This window comes from Quercus suber, unplaced genomic scaffold, assembly GCF_002906115.3.
Source record: "Quercus suber isolate HL8 unplaced genomic scaffold, Cork oak 2.0 scaffold_283, whole genome shotgun sequence".
NCBI classification, from domain to species: Eukaryota; Viridiplantae; Streptophyta; class Magnoliopsida; order Fagales; family Fagaceae; genus Quercus; species Quercus suber.
In genome coordinates this window covers 12,153-24,667 of record NW_027069739.1, presented here as the reverse complement: position 1 = coordinate 24,667, position 12,515 = coordinate 12,153, and the positions used below count along the sequence as shown (strand labels likewise).

Sequence of the window (12,515 nt, the reverse complement as noted above, 5' to 3'; positions counted from 1 at the left end):
TACCTCTGCATTTACTCTGAGAAACTCCATGGATACAACATTACAAAGTGGTCTCATGCAGTCCTGTAGCCTTTTTGCAAAATCTTCAATTTGCTGTGTATTTTCTTTGTGAAAATTTGATTGATGAAATTGTTAATTATTAAATCAAAATTACGATTAAATCTAATGTTTTAATCATAAAAACAAATTTTTACAATTAAAATTTTCACATGTAGACTTTTCATACTAATAAACTTACTCACAAGTCACAACAATAACAATATTATAAAGTAGTAATCATAGAGAGTTAGAGCATGAAAGATGGCAACATGTCCTTACCTTTGCATTTACTCTGAGAAACTCCATGGATACAACGTTACAAAGTGGTCTCATGAAGTCCTGTAGCCTTTTTGCAAAATCTTCAATTTGCTGTGTATTTTCTTTGTGAAAATTTGAGTGAGTATGAAGGGTTTCGACCTTGACAGGGGTTTATATTTGTTGAAATTTTTGTTATAGAATTTTAGTTGAAGTAGAATTTTCAAGCTCTTAAAACATATATCTAATAGAGTTTTACTTAAACTAAACTATTATAACACTTGATAAGGTAATTACACATTGAAGAGAAATAATAAACATATAAGATATAAAACCTAAAATAAAAAGAAAAATAAAATAGTGGTGATTTGAAAAATTGTGGGAGCTCCAGAGGATTCGGTTATATATATATATATATATTGATTTAATAGTATGGGGGTAGTGATTTAAACCTAAATGTCTTTATTAGAAACACCATAAGCTATAAACTGGTTGAGTTACAAGTTCACAAGGCTCTTGATCATTTATACCATTCATATTACAAATTTTTTGCAATATGAACATAATAATTTAATATTTGTCAACCAACTAATCTAACATTTTGGATACTTATTGGATGGTGAGTAGAGTTTGCAAATTAGCATCAAATCAAATAATGAATTACAAAATTTTATAGTTTATAGTACATATTGTAAATATCCCCAAATTTAGGATAGATAACTACAATTAATTGTTCTTTTCACCATTTTTTTTGGGTTGGGGGGGGGGGGGGGGGGGGGGGGGGGGCGGCTTCATTGTAAGTATCATCCCTAAATTAAAATATCATTTGCAACATCCTAGTTTTAGATTAATTTGCAATGTCTATCCCAACATTCAAAATTGATGGCGTTACACATCTCAATGGACCACTCATGCAAACTAGGGCTCTGGAAGGTTTGCAAAAAAATAAAAATAAATAATCACTCAGTCGAAGTAGTATTGATGTGGTGCCAATCTAAACTTCCTTGATACTTAAGTTTCCTTGATACTTAAGTCACACTTCAATAAAGGCCAACTTACAAAACGAATAGAGTTTTCTAGGGTTCTTTCTCATACATTTGGAGTGGTGTGGCCTAGGCGTTATATAGGAGCAAATCTGACCATTAATTTCTTTATTTTCTTTCCATTTACAAGAGTCAAGGCATAAAAGGTGTAATGGTTATGGTATAAAGGATGTGTTGGCATTGATGGAAGACGATGATTTCGATATCCATGCTTATGATAAAGAGATTACGGGTTGGTGGAGCACCCTCTAATTTTAGAATTGTGCCTTTCAGTGTGTTGGGATGTCACTGTCCTTTAGTCCACTCCACTATTTTTAATGGTATTAGATTATTATATTTTGGGATAGGGAGACATATTCAGGCCTAAATGCAACAACCAAAAAAAAAACTCCTATGGTTTGGGATAGTTACAAAAAACACCCCCTTGAGGTTTATGTTCTTCCTTATAATTCTTTGAGATTTTCAACTTTTCATATTCACCAAATTGACCCTTGTGACTAAATTTCCTTAACTTTTATAAATGGAAATACCACATGACCATCACGTAATTGGATTCAGATCCTTTAAATTTCCTAGGGTACTCTACTAATAGATTTCTTTAAATCCTAACAACTCTTTAATAATTTAATGGTTTAGATTCTGCCAAGTCAGCATTCCACTTACAATATTCTTAAAATAATAAAATAATGTTGCAAACAAAACAATTAAGATTATTGTTAGTGGAATGTTGATATGGCAGAATTTAGATCATTAAATCATTAAAGAGTGGTTAAGATTTAAAAAATCTATTTTGTAGAGTACTCTAGAAAATTTAGAGGATCTAAATCCCATATAACCAGTGATGTGAATAAGTTGGTGAGTCTTCTTAATGTGGTCACATTTTTTTTTTCTTCTGTCCATAAGAATTAACAGAAGTTAGTTCCCATGGGTCAATTTAATGGATATGAAAATCTCAAAGAATTATAAGAAAAAATTAAAACCTTAGGGGTGTTTTTTGGAACTGATCCAAATCCTAGTGGTGTTTTTTACATTTGGCCATACAGTAACTCCAAATTTGTATACATGACTACGTGTGCGTAATTACCAAAAATCTACATTTTTTCCGTACACAATAATAATATATTGCTAAGAAAGAGAAGAAGATAACCCACAAACATTTCTAGAATCTAGTGAGGAAACCGAATAAAAAGAGAAAAGATGTCTATAGGCCCATTCCACGTGCAAAACGTAACCCAAGAAGCTAAATTATGGGCTCAACAATTTAAGTCACTAGGTACATGACAAAAATCCCAACAGGCAAGAGAATTTAACGAGGGTGGGATGGAAGGAAGTGCTGAAAAGCTTCCATTACCATCTTGAAACTGCACAAAAGAAAGGCTATGGAGGTTTACAATTTGAGAGCTTGTAAGGCGGCCTGAGCTTCACCAAGACTAGGATCTAGAGGCGGCATTGTCATTCCTTCCTGCTAAAAAAATCTACATTCTCTGTACACATGCGTGCCCGTTAAATTAAACCATGTGAACATTTTGATGACTAGGATCCAGAGGCGGCATTGTCATTCCTTCCTGCTAAAAAAATCTACATGCTCTGTACACATGCGTGCACGTTAAATTAAACCATGTGAACATTTTGATGACTCTTTGAAATTCGCTGCACTTAACAGATCACATGAAAGTTAATTTCATAAGCATTTGCTTGGCTGGACTGATGCAATGAAAAATTGAAAACATTGAATGTAGAATTCTATGAAAAATTGAACACATTAAAGGTATATTTCTTTAGTAAAATGCTATTCAATCAATTATTTTAAGAAAAATAAAGTGAGAAGAAAATGGAAATATATATATATATATATATTGTCATTCCTTCCTGCTAAAAAAATCTACATGCTCTGTACACATGCGTGCACGTTAAATTAAACCATGTGAACATTTTGATGACTCTTTGAAATTCGCTGCACTTAACAGATCACATGAAAGTTAATTTCATAAGCATTTGCTTGGCTGGACTGATGCAATGAAAAATTGAAAACATTGAATGTAGAATTCTATGAAAAATTGAACACATTAAAGGTATATTTCTTTAGTAAAATGCTATTCAATCAATTATTTTAAGAAAAATAAAGTGAGAAGAAAATGGAAATATATATATATATATATAGAGAGAGAGAGAGAGTGAGAGAGAGAGCGAGAGAGAGAGGGAAAAGTTAATAAATGCTCTAAGAGCATGAGCATTGATTTAACAGGTTATTTTTAGAACATTTATGGGAAAAGAAAATTTTGGGTCCAGTTTAGGGTGTTCATAGAGTATTTGTTAATAAACCATTTTAAAAAAGTTTTAATACCATTTTCATGGAAAATATATAAAAAAAAACTATAAAAATAAAAATAAAAGGTCAGTTTTTTTTTTTTCATTTTTCATAAAAATTTTCTAAAAATATTCTCTAAACCAATGCCCTTAAACATCAGTTAACATTTCTCAAAAAGTGATATTAAAATTTTCTTAAAATTGTCTATTAAAAAATGCCCTAAGGGCAACCCGTTATCTACACACACGTATTTGACCAATTTAGTGAACATGAGTCATGACTAATAAGACTCACAAGCCACAACTACAATATAAAGCTTTAGTCATACATACCATACAAAATTTAGTGGTCATACATTTCTGACCAATTTAGTCATACGTACTAATTTAGACATCCGTTAACATTTTTCAAAAAATAATATTAAAATTATCTACTAAAGACAACCCGTTATCCAAACCCATATACATTTTTGACCAATTTAGTGGTCATGAGTGACTTACAAGACTCACAAGCCACAACTACAATATAAATTTTTAGTCATACTAACCATTAAAAATTGTAACTTCTCTTTCGTCTTATATCTGACCTTATCTAATACTAGTATTAATCTGTTCAAAGAATGACCCTAATTTTTTGGTTTCACCTATAAATTGAACCCATATTTTTGGAAAACCCTCTCTCTGACTCTAACTAATGTCCTAGCATACGTTCAAACTTTTGACCAAATTACCAATTATCCCCAACGGCTCCAAACCCAAAATTCCATTATTTTTTTTCTTACTCTTGACTCCCTCTCTTCACTCCACACACAATTATAAATTACTCCCTCTCTCTTTATAGCCGTTACAACCTCTCTCTCTCTCTCTCTCTCTGTGGAACAATGGCGAGTGACTCAGGCTCTTCACTTGTAAAAGACACAAACACAATGCCCTCTGTTTCTTCTTCTTCTTCTTGCTTTTCACTGAAGCGGAAGAGGCCCCCCAAGATTGAGATCCCAAATGTGTTGCAAGATATGCCAACAGAGAAGTTCACGTCCCAAGACTCCACGACCCAACAAGACCCCGTTTGCGTTTTCTCTGAGTTTGGCTTTGTTGGGGTTTCCTCCGTCAAAGGCAAGAAGAAGTTCATGGAAGACACCCACAAGATCCTTCCTTGCATAAATGGCAACAACTCAAACAAAGTAGTACTTCTAATTCAAAATGAGTTCTATTTATTTATTTATTGGGTGTTGTAACTTGTACTAAATGAGGCTTAGTTTGTAGTTTGGTACTTGCCATTGATAAGAAAAATGTCATTTTTTGAAGTGGGGTTGCCTAATTGTTAGGTTTTGTTGGTTAGAATGTAGGGTTCTTTGGTTTGAGAAGTTTGGTACTTGGCATTGATAAGAAAATGTGATTTTTTTGAAGTGGGGTTGGCTAATTGTTAGGTTTTGTTGTTTAGTATGTAGGGGGTCCTTTGGTGTGAGAATTTGGGTACTTGGCATTGATAAGAAAATGGGATTTTTTGAAGTGGGGGTGGTTGATTATTTGCTTTTGTTTGTTAATGTGCAGGGATTCTTTGGTGTTTGGCAATAATAAGAAAAGATGATTTTTTTTTTCTTTTTTTAAGTGGGGGTGGCTGATTGTTTAGTTTTGTGAGTTAATGTTTGAAATGGAAATTTCTGATTCTTGAGTTTTTTTGGTTATTGTGTAGGGGTTCTTTGGTGTATATGATGGACATGGAGGTAAGAAAGCTGCAGAGTTTGTTGCTGAGAATTTACATACTAACATTCTTCAAATGATGGAGAATTCTGAAGAACCCATGTCAAAGGAAGAGGCAGTTAAAGCTGGTTATCTGAAAACGGATCAGGAGTTCTTGAAGCAGGTTATTGCAATTTGGATTTCTACTGTTTCCAAAATGCTTGTGTTTCTTGACTCATAATTTTGTTTCTTATAGTCACTTAATGACAAAGGAACCAATTTGATGTCTCCTGATAACCAACTATGAATTTCATTTTATGTTGATAACTAGTAAAGCTTCTTTGATTGTAGCACTTAGTGAATGCCTTTGAATTTGAAATCATGCATCAAGTCAGGATACTTTGTTTACATGATCGTGAAATTATTAATTGTACAAATCTTTTATACTTGGGTTTGTGTTACTATTGGTAAATAAAAGCTACTGCTATTCATAGCTTGTAGAGAATATGGATTATAGGTTTGGGCTTGCAGAATGAGGGAGTATATGTAATTTTCTGCCAAGTCTTATTTAGAAGTTTTGTTTCTCTGTTTATGCTGATTGAATGGGATGCATATTGGTATGCAGACTATAGTTTTAAACTTTTTGGCTGAGGCAAACTTTTGTTATTTTATTGACATGTCATCTTGGCTATGCTTAGTTTTGACTTTTTGGGGTTGGTTCACAAATTCTAATTTGCAATTTTTATCTTTGCCAACCATTCTTTGTGCTGTGTGCTAAGAATTACACTTGCTACTCCTTCATCATATGTGTGTTGGGGTGTCCCCTACTAGCAATGCATGGCGAAAAGGAATACATGTGGCCAATCTTGATTAATATGTTAAGAATGCATAGCCAATCCCAAGGGACTAAGGTTTGGTTGCTGCTGCTGTTATTGTTTTTGTATCATGTGTGTGTGTGTGTTTAGACTAAATCTAAATTGCAAATAATATAGAATACTGAGTGATGTGGCTGATTTGGCTATTGGTGTCTATTCTAAACGCTAAATGTGTGATACCCTGGATTGTCTAGATGGATATTGGATTGAACATGAGTACAAGTCACACAGGAATGTGCTAAGTCCCACATTGAGCTTGTACTAGGTCTATCTAGGCTATATAAGCTATTACGAAGAGCTTTAATTGTAACTTGACTAGTATTTTGGGGTATAGTGCATATGTAACTAGTGCTTCCTTTGGTTTTTGATAAGTCATCATTATATCTTTTGTTTTGGGGATATGCTAAATTCTTTATTCTGAAAAAATACAGGGTTTAGGCAGCGGTGCTTGTTGTGTCACAGCCTTGATTGAAGGGCAGGAGGTTCTTATTTCAAACTTGGGAGATTGCAGGGCTGTTCTTTGTAGAGGTGGAGTTGCAGAAGCTCTTACAAGAGATCATAGAGTGGAACAAGAGGATGAACAGAAAAGAATAGAGGATAAGGTATTTATTTTTGTATTGTCAAACTTAGCTGTTTTAAAGGGTGGAGCAGTAATTGTTATTGATGGTGTCTCTTCATACTCTGTTAAAGGGAGGATATGTAGAGTTTCATCGAGGAGCATGGAGAGTTCATGGGATACTTTGTGTTTCTAGAAGCATAGGAGATGCTCATCTAAAAGACTGGGTACTAGCTGAGCCTGATACAAAGATCTTAAAGCTGACGCCGGACATGGAATTCCTTGTCTTGGCTTCTGATGGACTATGGGAAGAGGTGAGAAATCAATGTTTTTGGAAGTCCTATACCCTTGCCTTTTTGTGTTCTTAATTTTTATGCTCATGTTTGGTTTATCATCTAATAGTTAACTTCATTTTGCATGCCTTGCATTATGCCATCCATAAAATTTGTCATCTAGCTAAAATGCTGGGTTAAGTTATCAGTGATGGCGTAAGTTTATTGCTGCTTAATGGAGTTCAAATACATGGCACATGACATGAAGGATATGTGCTGGAATAAATTGTTACACAGATCATTGGTGTGGAAATGAACAAATTTAAATAATTGTTCATATGTTAAGATGTGCCATTCCCCGTATTTATGCATTGGATTTATTTTGAGTTGGATACCATTTTCTTAGCTGCTGCAATGTTGACATATCCTAACTCTTATTTGATTTTTAACTTTGATGTTGACTATCTTGCCTAGGTTGGCAACCAAGAAGCCGTTGATACAATCAAACAATTATGTACTGTTGAAAAGCAATTGGGCCCATCAAGTGATCTTCAGAAAGATTATAATGACAATTTCGGCTGTGTGAATGTGAGTCCATCATCAAAGTTACGTAGGATTTCACTGGTTAGGCAACCTAAAGGGATGATGGGTCAGTCTACAAGCTATAAGAAAACCATAAATAGAAGGAAAGCTAACAAAGATGATTTTGCTAATGAAAATGAAAGTCCTCCATCGAAGTCACGAAGAATATCATTGGTCAAGCGAGTAAATATGAATACCATGTCTCCAACTAAAGAGAGCATTAGCTATAAGATGAGTAAAAGTACCTCAAATGGACTTGTTGCTGCTTGTGAGGAGCTTGTGGGCCTTGCTGTGAGTAGGGGTAGCTTAGATGATATCACTGTTATGATAATTGATCTGAACCACTTCAGATGTAACAGCTGAAGTTCATGGATTACTCTTGACCTGTTGATATCACTCATGCTTCAGATGTAACAGCTGAAGTTCATGGATTACTCTTGACCAGTTGATTTCACTCATGCTCCAAAAGTTTCCTTTCTCCTGTATATATCTGATAATTGAAGTTGTGTAGTCCATGTCTAATTTTTGAATTTTTTTTTAAAAATTCCTACACATAGGGCTAGCTAAACGTTAGATTCTTTTATTCTGCTTATTATAGCAGGAAATAACTTTTTCTCTTTCTTTTATTTGTGCTTTCTAGATCAAGCATTGTGCTAGTGACTGTTGCCTGCAACTGACTTTGATGCAACTCTGGACCACCAGTCCACCACTGTTCTTTAATAATTCTTCTCCCTTGCTTCTTCACTTTTTATGTACATGCTGATTTTTAATCTATATAGGAATTGACAAGTATATCTATAACTTAAAATATGCAAAATCAAATACACTGTTTGAGATTCTGGTTTGCTGCTGGATTAAAATGTTGTTGGTTAATAATCCTGGAGACAAAGCACTCAATTATTGACAAGTAAATTAAGTCTTCAAATTCCATTGTCATTAAGATTCACCAGAGTTCTTAAAATCCTATCAATTTATTTTGAAATGAGAGGATTAGATTGACGATCACCATTTTGGTATCTTTATAAATTATTGATGATGTGGCAAAATCCAATCAACTCATTTCAAAATAAATGAATAGGATTTTAAGAACTCACAGCGGAGCTACCCCAACAACTCTAGTGGATTCTAATCCATCTCAAATTGATTGTATAACTCAGGTGTATTCAATAGAAAATTATGGAAGAATATGATTGTATCTCTACATGGGAAAATAACTCATTGGTAGTACAAGATGTAGGTAAGGGAGTGATTCAACCTCCACAATATTCTAAGAACAAGGATACAAAATTTAGCCCCATAATCCTCCAGCTTTATCTTTTACTCCAATTGTTTGTCATGTTAGTTATCAATCACGATCTGTAACTTTGTTTTTTGCTATGTGAGTTTATATTTGTAACTTAATCACCTTTCTGAAGCTCTTTTGTTCTTCTCTGCGTGTTCTTTTGTTTTTTTTATGTTCGAACTTTAGAAAAGTGATTTTACTGTTTACTTATATTCTAAATTTTCTAATTACCCGAACTCAAGTGCAGTACTGAGAGTTGGACTAGATCTGCTACAGAAACTGCAGATTCCTCACGTTATAAAGCATCTCACCCACTAGATTCCTTTCCTATTCACTTTTTTTACAACAGCTCCACTGAAAAGTTAAGGAAACCACCGAGTAAACATACAAATTATAAATACATAAAATAATTATAGTTGTTACAAACCACATCGTAAATCCAAATTCTGTCTAATATGTACATCTTTTTCATCACTAGCCTCCTTTTTAAATTTTACCCACCCACATGCTCATATGAACTTTTGGTTGGTACACTTATCACATGAACTTCAAGACCAACGAAAAGGTGTTACTTTGCCTTTTACCACTTATGAGAAAGATAATTTTTGGAGATAAAGCCTACATTGAATCCAAATCACTTTGGAGAAGGAAAAAGTTGGGAAAACAGAAAAAGGGAACAGAACACTGATAGAAAAGCATACACGGCTTTGCACATAATTGAATATAAAATGTGTTGCTCCTTCCACCCTTATCCTCACTCCTCCTAACTTCAAACTACCTGTTTAGAAATTGAGCTGTGTTCTCTTCTTGATCCAATTCATTCATCCTTCTCAGCTTGCCAAGTGCTTTATCTTTTAGTTTTAGTCCAAAGTTGTACTCTTTTCTATATTAAAAAATTTGATCAATTCTCTTATACCTTAATAGAGTACCATGCATGATTCAATTGGAATTCCTGCTTGCTTTTCATCTGGTGAGAGGCCAGCTGACGATCCAGCAACTGTAATCAGGTCAGGCCAAAGTTTAGTTATGTCAGTGTACCAAACAAAGATTGCCGGTAAGTGTCGTCTGATCACCATTACATGGTGCAAGAATATGTTACTACATGGCCTATCTGTTTCAGTTGAAGGACTAGATGGGGATGAGCATCATAGGTGCAAGGTTGAGCTCAAGCCGTGGTACTTTTGGAGGAAACAAGGCTCCAAGAAATTTATGGTTGATGGTAAGACAGTCTATGTGGTTTGGGACCTTAAAGCTGCAATATTCAATGGCAAGATTGAGCCACAATCAGGTTACTATGTTGCCATTGTTTGTGAAGAAGAGGTAGTGTTAATTGTTGGTGATCTAAAGAAAGATGCCTTTCGAAAAACGGGTTGTAGGCCAGCTCTCATCGAGCCAATGTTGGTTACAAGGAAGGAACATGTGTTTGGAAGAAAGAAATTCTCCACAAGGGCCAAATTTCAAGAGAAAGGTAACATTCATGAACTCTCTATTGAGTGCAAAAATGCTATTAGCAATGACAAATCCTTAGGTGGGTTTGATCCACAAATGGAGATTAAGATAGATGGGAACCTAGCTGTTCATATTGAGCATCTTCAATGGAAGTTTAGAGGCAATGAGTCCATCAGTGTAAGCAAAACTAAAGTAGAAGTTTATTGGGATGTCCATGACTGGTTCTTTAGCTCTGGTACAAGGCATGGTCTATTCTTATTTAGGCCAATTTCATCATCTGTATTTCCATCATCATCATCATCAACAACAACATTGACATCAACACATTTGTCAACTCAGGAAGCCAGTACTGCCTCAGGAGAAGAAGTTAATGCATGTGGGTCTTCCAGGTTTTCCTTATTTTTCTATGCTTGGAGAGTAGAATAATCATCAATATGGATAATCATAAGCATATAGTCATCACCAAAGAATTGAAAGGGGGGAGCTGAGCAGTCATGTTCATACAATCACATACATTTTGGATGGTAGTCATTTGGATTGAACTCCTACAAAGAGAAGCAAAGAAAGAGAAGGGTTGGTGTTAGAAGTATAGTGACCAAACATGAGGGCCTAAAGTGAGTTGGTATTTAGCTACAGGCTACAGCTGGGAATGGATTGAATAATATGGACATGATTGGACAGGCCAGATGGAATCACATTTATCTGCCTAGTTCAATGATTCTCCATCTCCATTACCTATTTCTGAATTTAGAGTTGCTCTATAATGTTTTTTGTTTTTTTTTTTTTTTTTTTTTGGGTTCTTGTGTACGAAAAGATAAATAGTTAACAAAGATTCAAATAGGTGACCGAAGCACCAAATATAAGAAAATGTACACATATGATATATTTATATATATGGGATAAGCCGTTGTTTTTTGCTGTCGTTTTGTTCTAGATATATAATCCATTGAATCATGATTGGACTTTTCATGAAAATTAACTCATTTGACGTGATTTACATATAGTTCGTTTTGTTGGTTGAAGCACCTGATGTTTGCATGTTTTATGCAAATCATGCATGGATTGTTTCTTTTATGTATTGATTCATTGTTCGTATTAGATTCTCTTACCACCCCTTAGAAACTGTAGTACCATTTTGTTATGCACTAAATCCAGCTGCGGAGCCATGGTTTTAGTCAGAGGGAGGGAAGATTAGAAAACAAAACTAACCAAAATTATTCTTTAAAAATCATCAATATGAGAAACAAAAGATTAAACATTTAAATAGAGTTGTAATTATTATGTTATTATAAGAGGTCATAAGATCATTTCCATTAAGCATGGTATAAGCTAAAAAATGTTTTTATTTTTTAGCATTTGTAACTCAAAAACGTTCTCTATCAAAGATGGTATATGCCAAAAATTTTGCAATACTGCTACAGTGCGATCTCATTTTTGAGACCGCACTGTAGCACTATGCTATAATTTTTTATTAGTTTCTTCCTCTCTCTCTCTCTTCTGTGTTTCCAAGTCTTTTCTCTCTCCTCTCTCACTGCTCCTCTGTCACTCTCTCTCGTGCTCTCCGTCCCACTCTCCTTCTGGTGTCTCTCTCTCAGGCAAGCCCTCCATAGCTCGCCAAAACATGCTGCCGTCGTTATTCTCCAAACCCACATGCTCGCTCCTCGTCATCATCATCGTTGTTATCTCCATCCACACTGTTCGATTCGATTACCCTCTGATCTCTGTGCTATCTCCATACCCACATGTCGCCGCCAATCTCGTGCTCTCCATCCACTCCTTTCCTTTTTATTGTCTCTGTTTTGCTCTCCATCCACTCCTTACTCTTTCTATCATTTTCTCTCTACCTCTCTATTTCCCTTTCTCTCTGCATCTTGAGTTCATGGGTCTTGGGTGTGGCTGGGATGCGATGTTGGGTGTGGTTAGGCTGCGGTGGTTTTTCATGGATCGTGGGTCTCTACTGTAGTTCGTGGTGGGTCTCTGCGATGGTTCGGTGAGTGGGTTTTGTAATTTCATATTGGTGAGTTTTAATTTCAGTGGTTTTGATTGATTTTGGTGGATTCTTGATTTCGGTGGTTGGGTTTGTGGGTTAATCGGGGTGGTTTTGGGTCTTTGTTGTGATGTTGTGATTCTTTGATTTGGATGATTCTTTGATTTTGTGGCTTTGGATGTGGAGGT

The 12,515-nt window shown here is 34.9% G+C and overlaps 1 protein-coding gene across 1 annotated transcript; it reads left to right on the top strand.

Annotated features, from left to right (window-relative positions):
• The first annotated feature begins 4,360 nt into the window (after positions 1-4,360).
• LOC112011602 (uncharacterized) lies at positions 4,361-11,258 on the top strand. Its single transcript, XM_065781925.1, has 6 exons — positions 4,361-4,825; positions 5,338-5,508; positions 6,631-6,801; positions 6,890-7,069; positions 7,502-7,963; positions 9,840-11,258. The coding sequence occupies exons 1-6, from the start codon at positions 4,526-4,528 to the stop codon at positions 10,764-10,766; spliced, it is 2,211 nt and encodes a 736-aa protein (XP_065637997.1). The 5' UTR covers positions 4,361-4,525; the 3' UTR covers positions 10,767-11,258.
• The last annotated feature ends 1,257 nt before the right edge of the window (positions 11,259-12,515 follow it).

Bases quoted from the DNA above. Each gene is read 5' to 3' on its own strand.
- LOC112011602 (XM_065781925.1), top strand. From the start codon at position 4,526: ATGGCGAGTGACTCAGGCTCTTCACTTGTAAAAGACACAAACACAATG. The intron at 6,802-6,889 runs GTATTTATTTTT...ACTCTGTTAAAG, and splicing joins AGAAAAGAATAGAGGATAAG to GGAGGATATGTAGAGTTTCA. The intron at 7,070-7,501 runs GTGAGAAATCAA...TATCTTGCCTAG, and splicing joins CTGATGGACTATGGGAAGAG to GTTGGCAACCAAGAAGCCGT.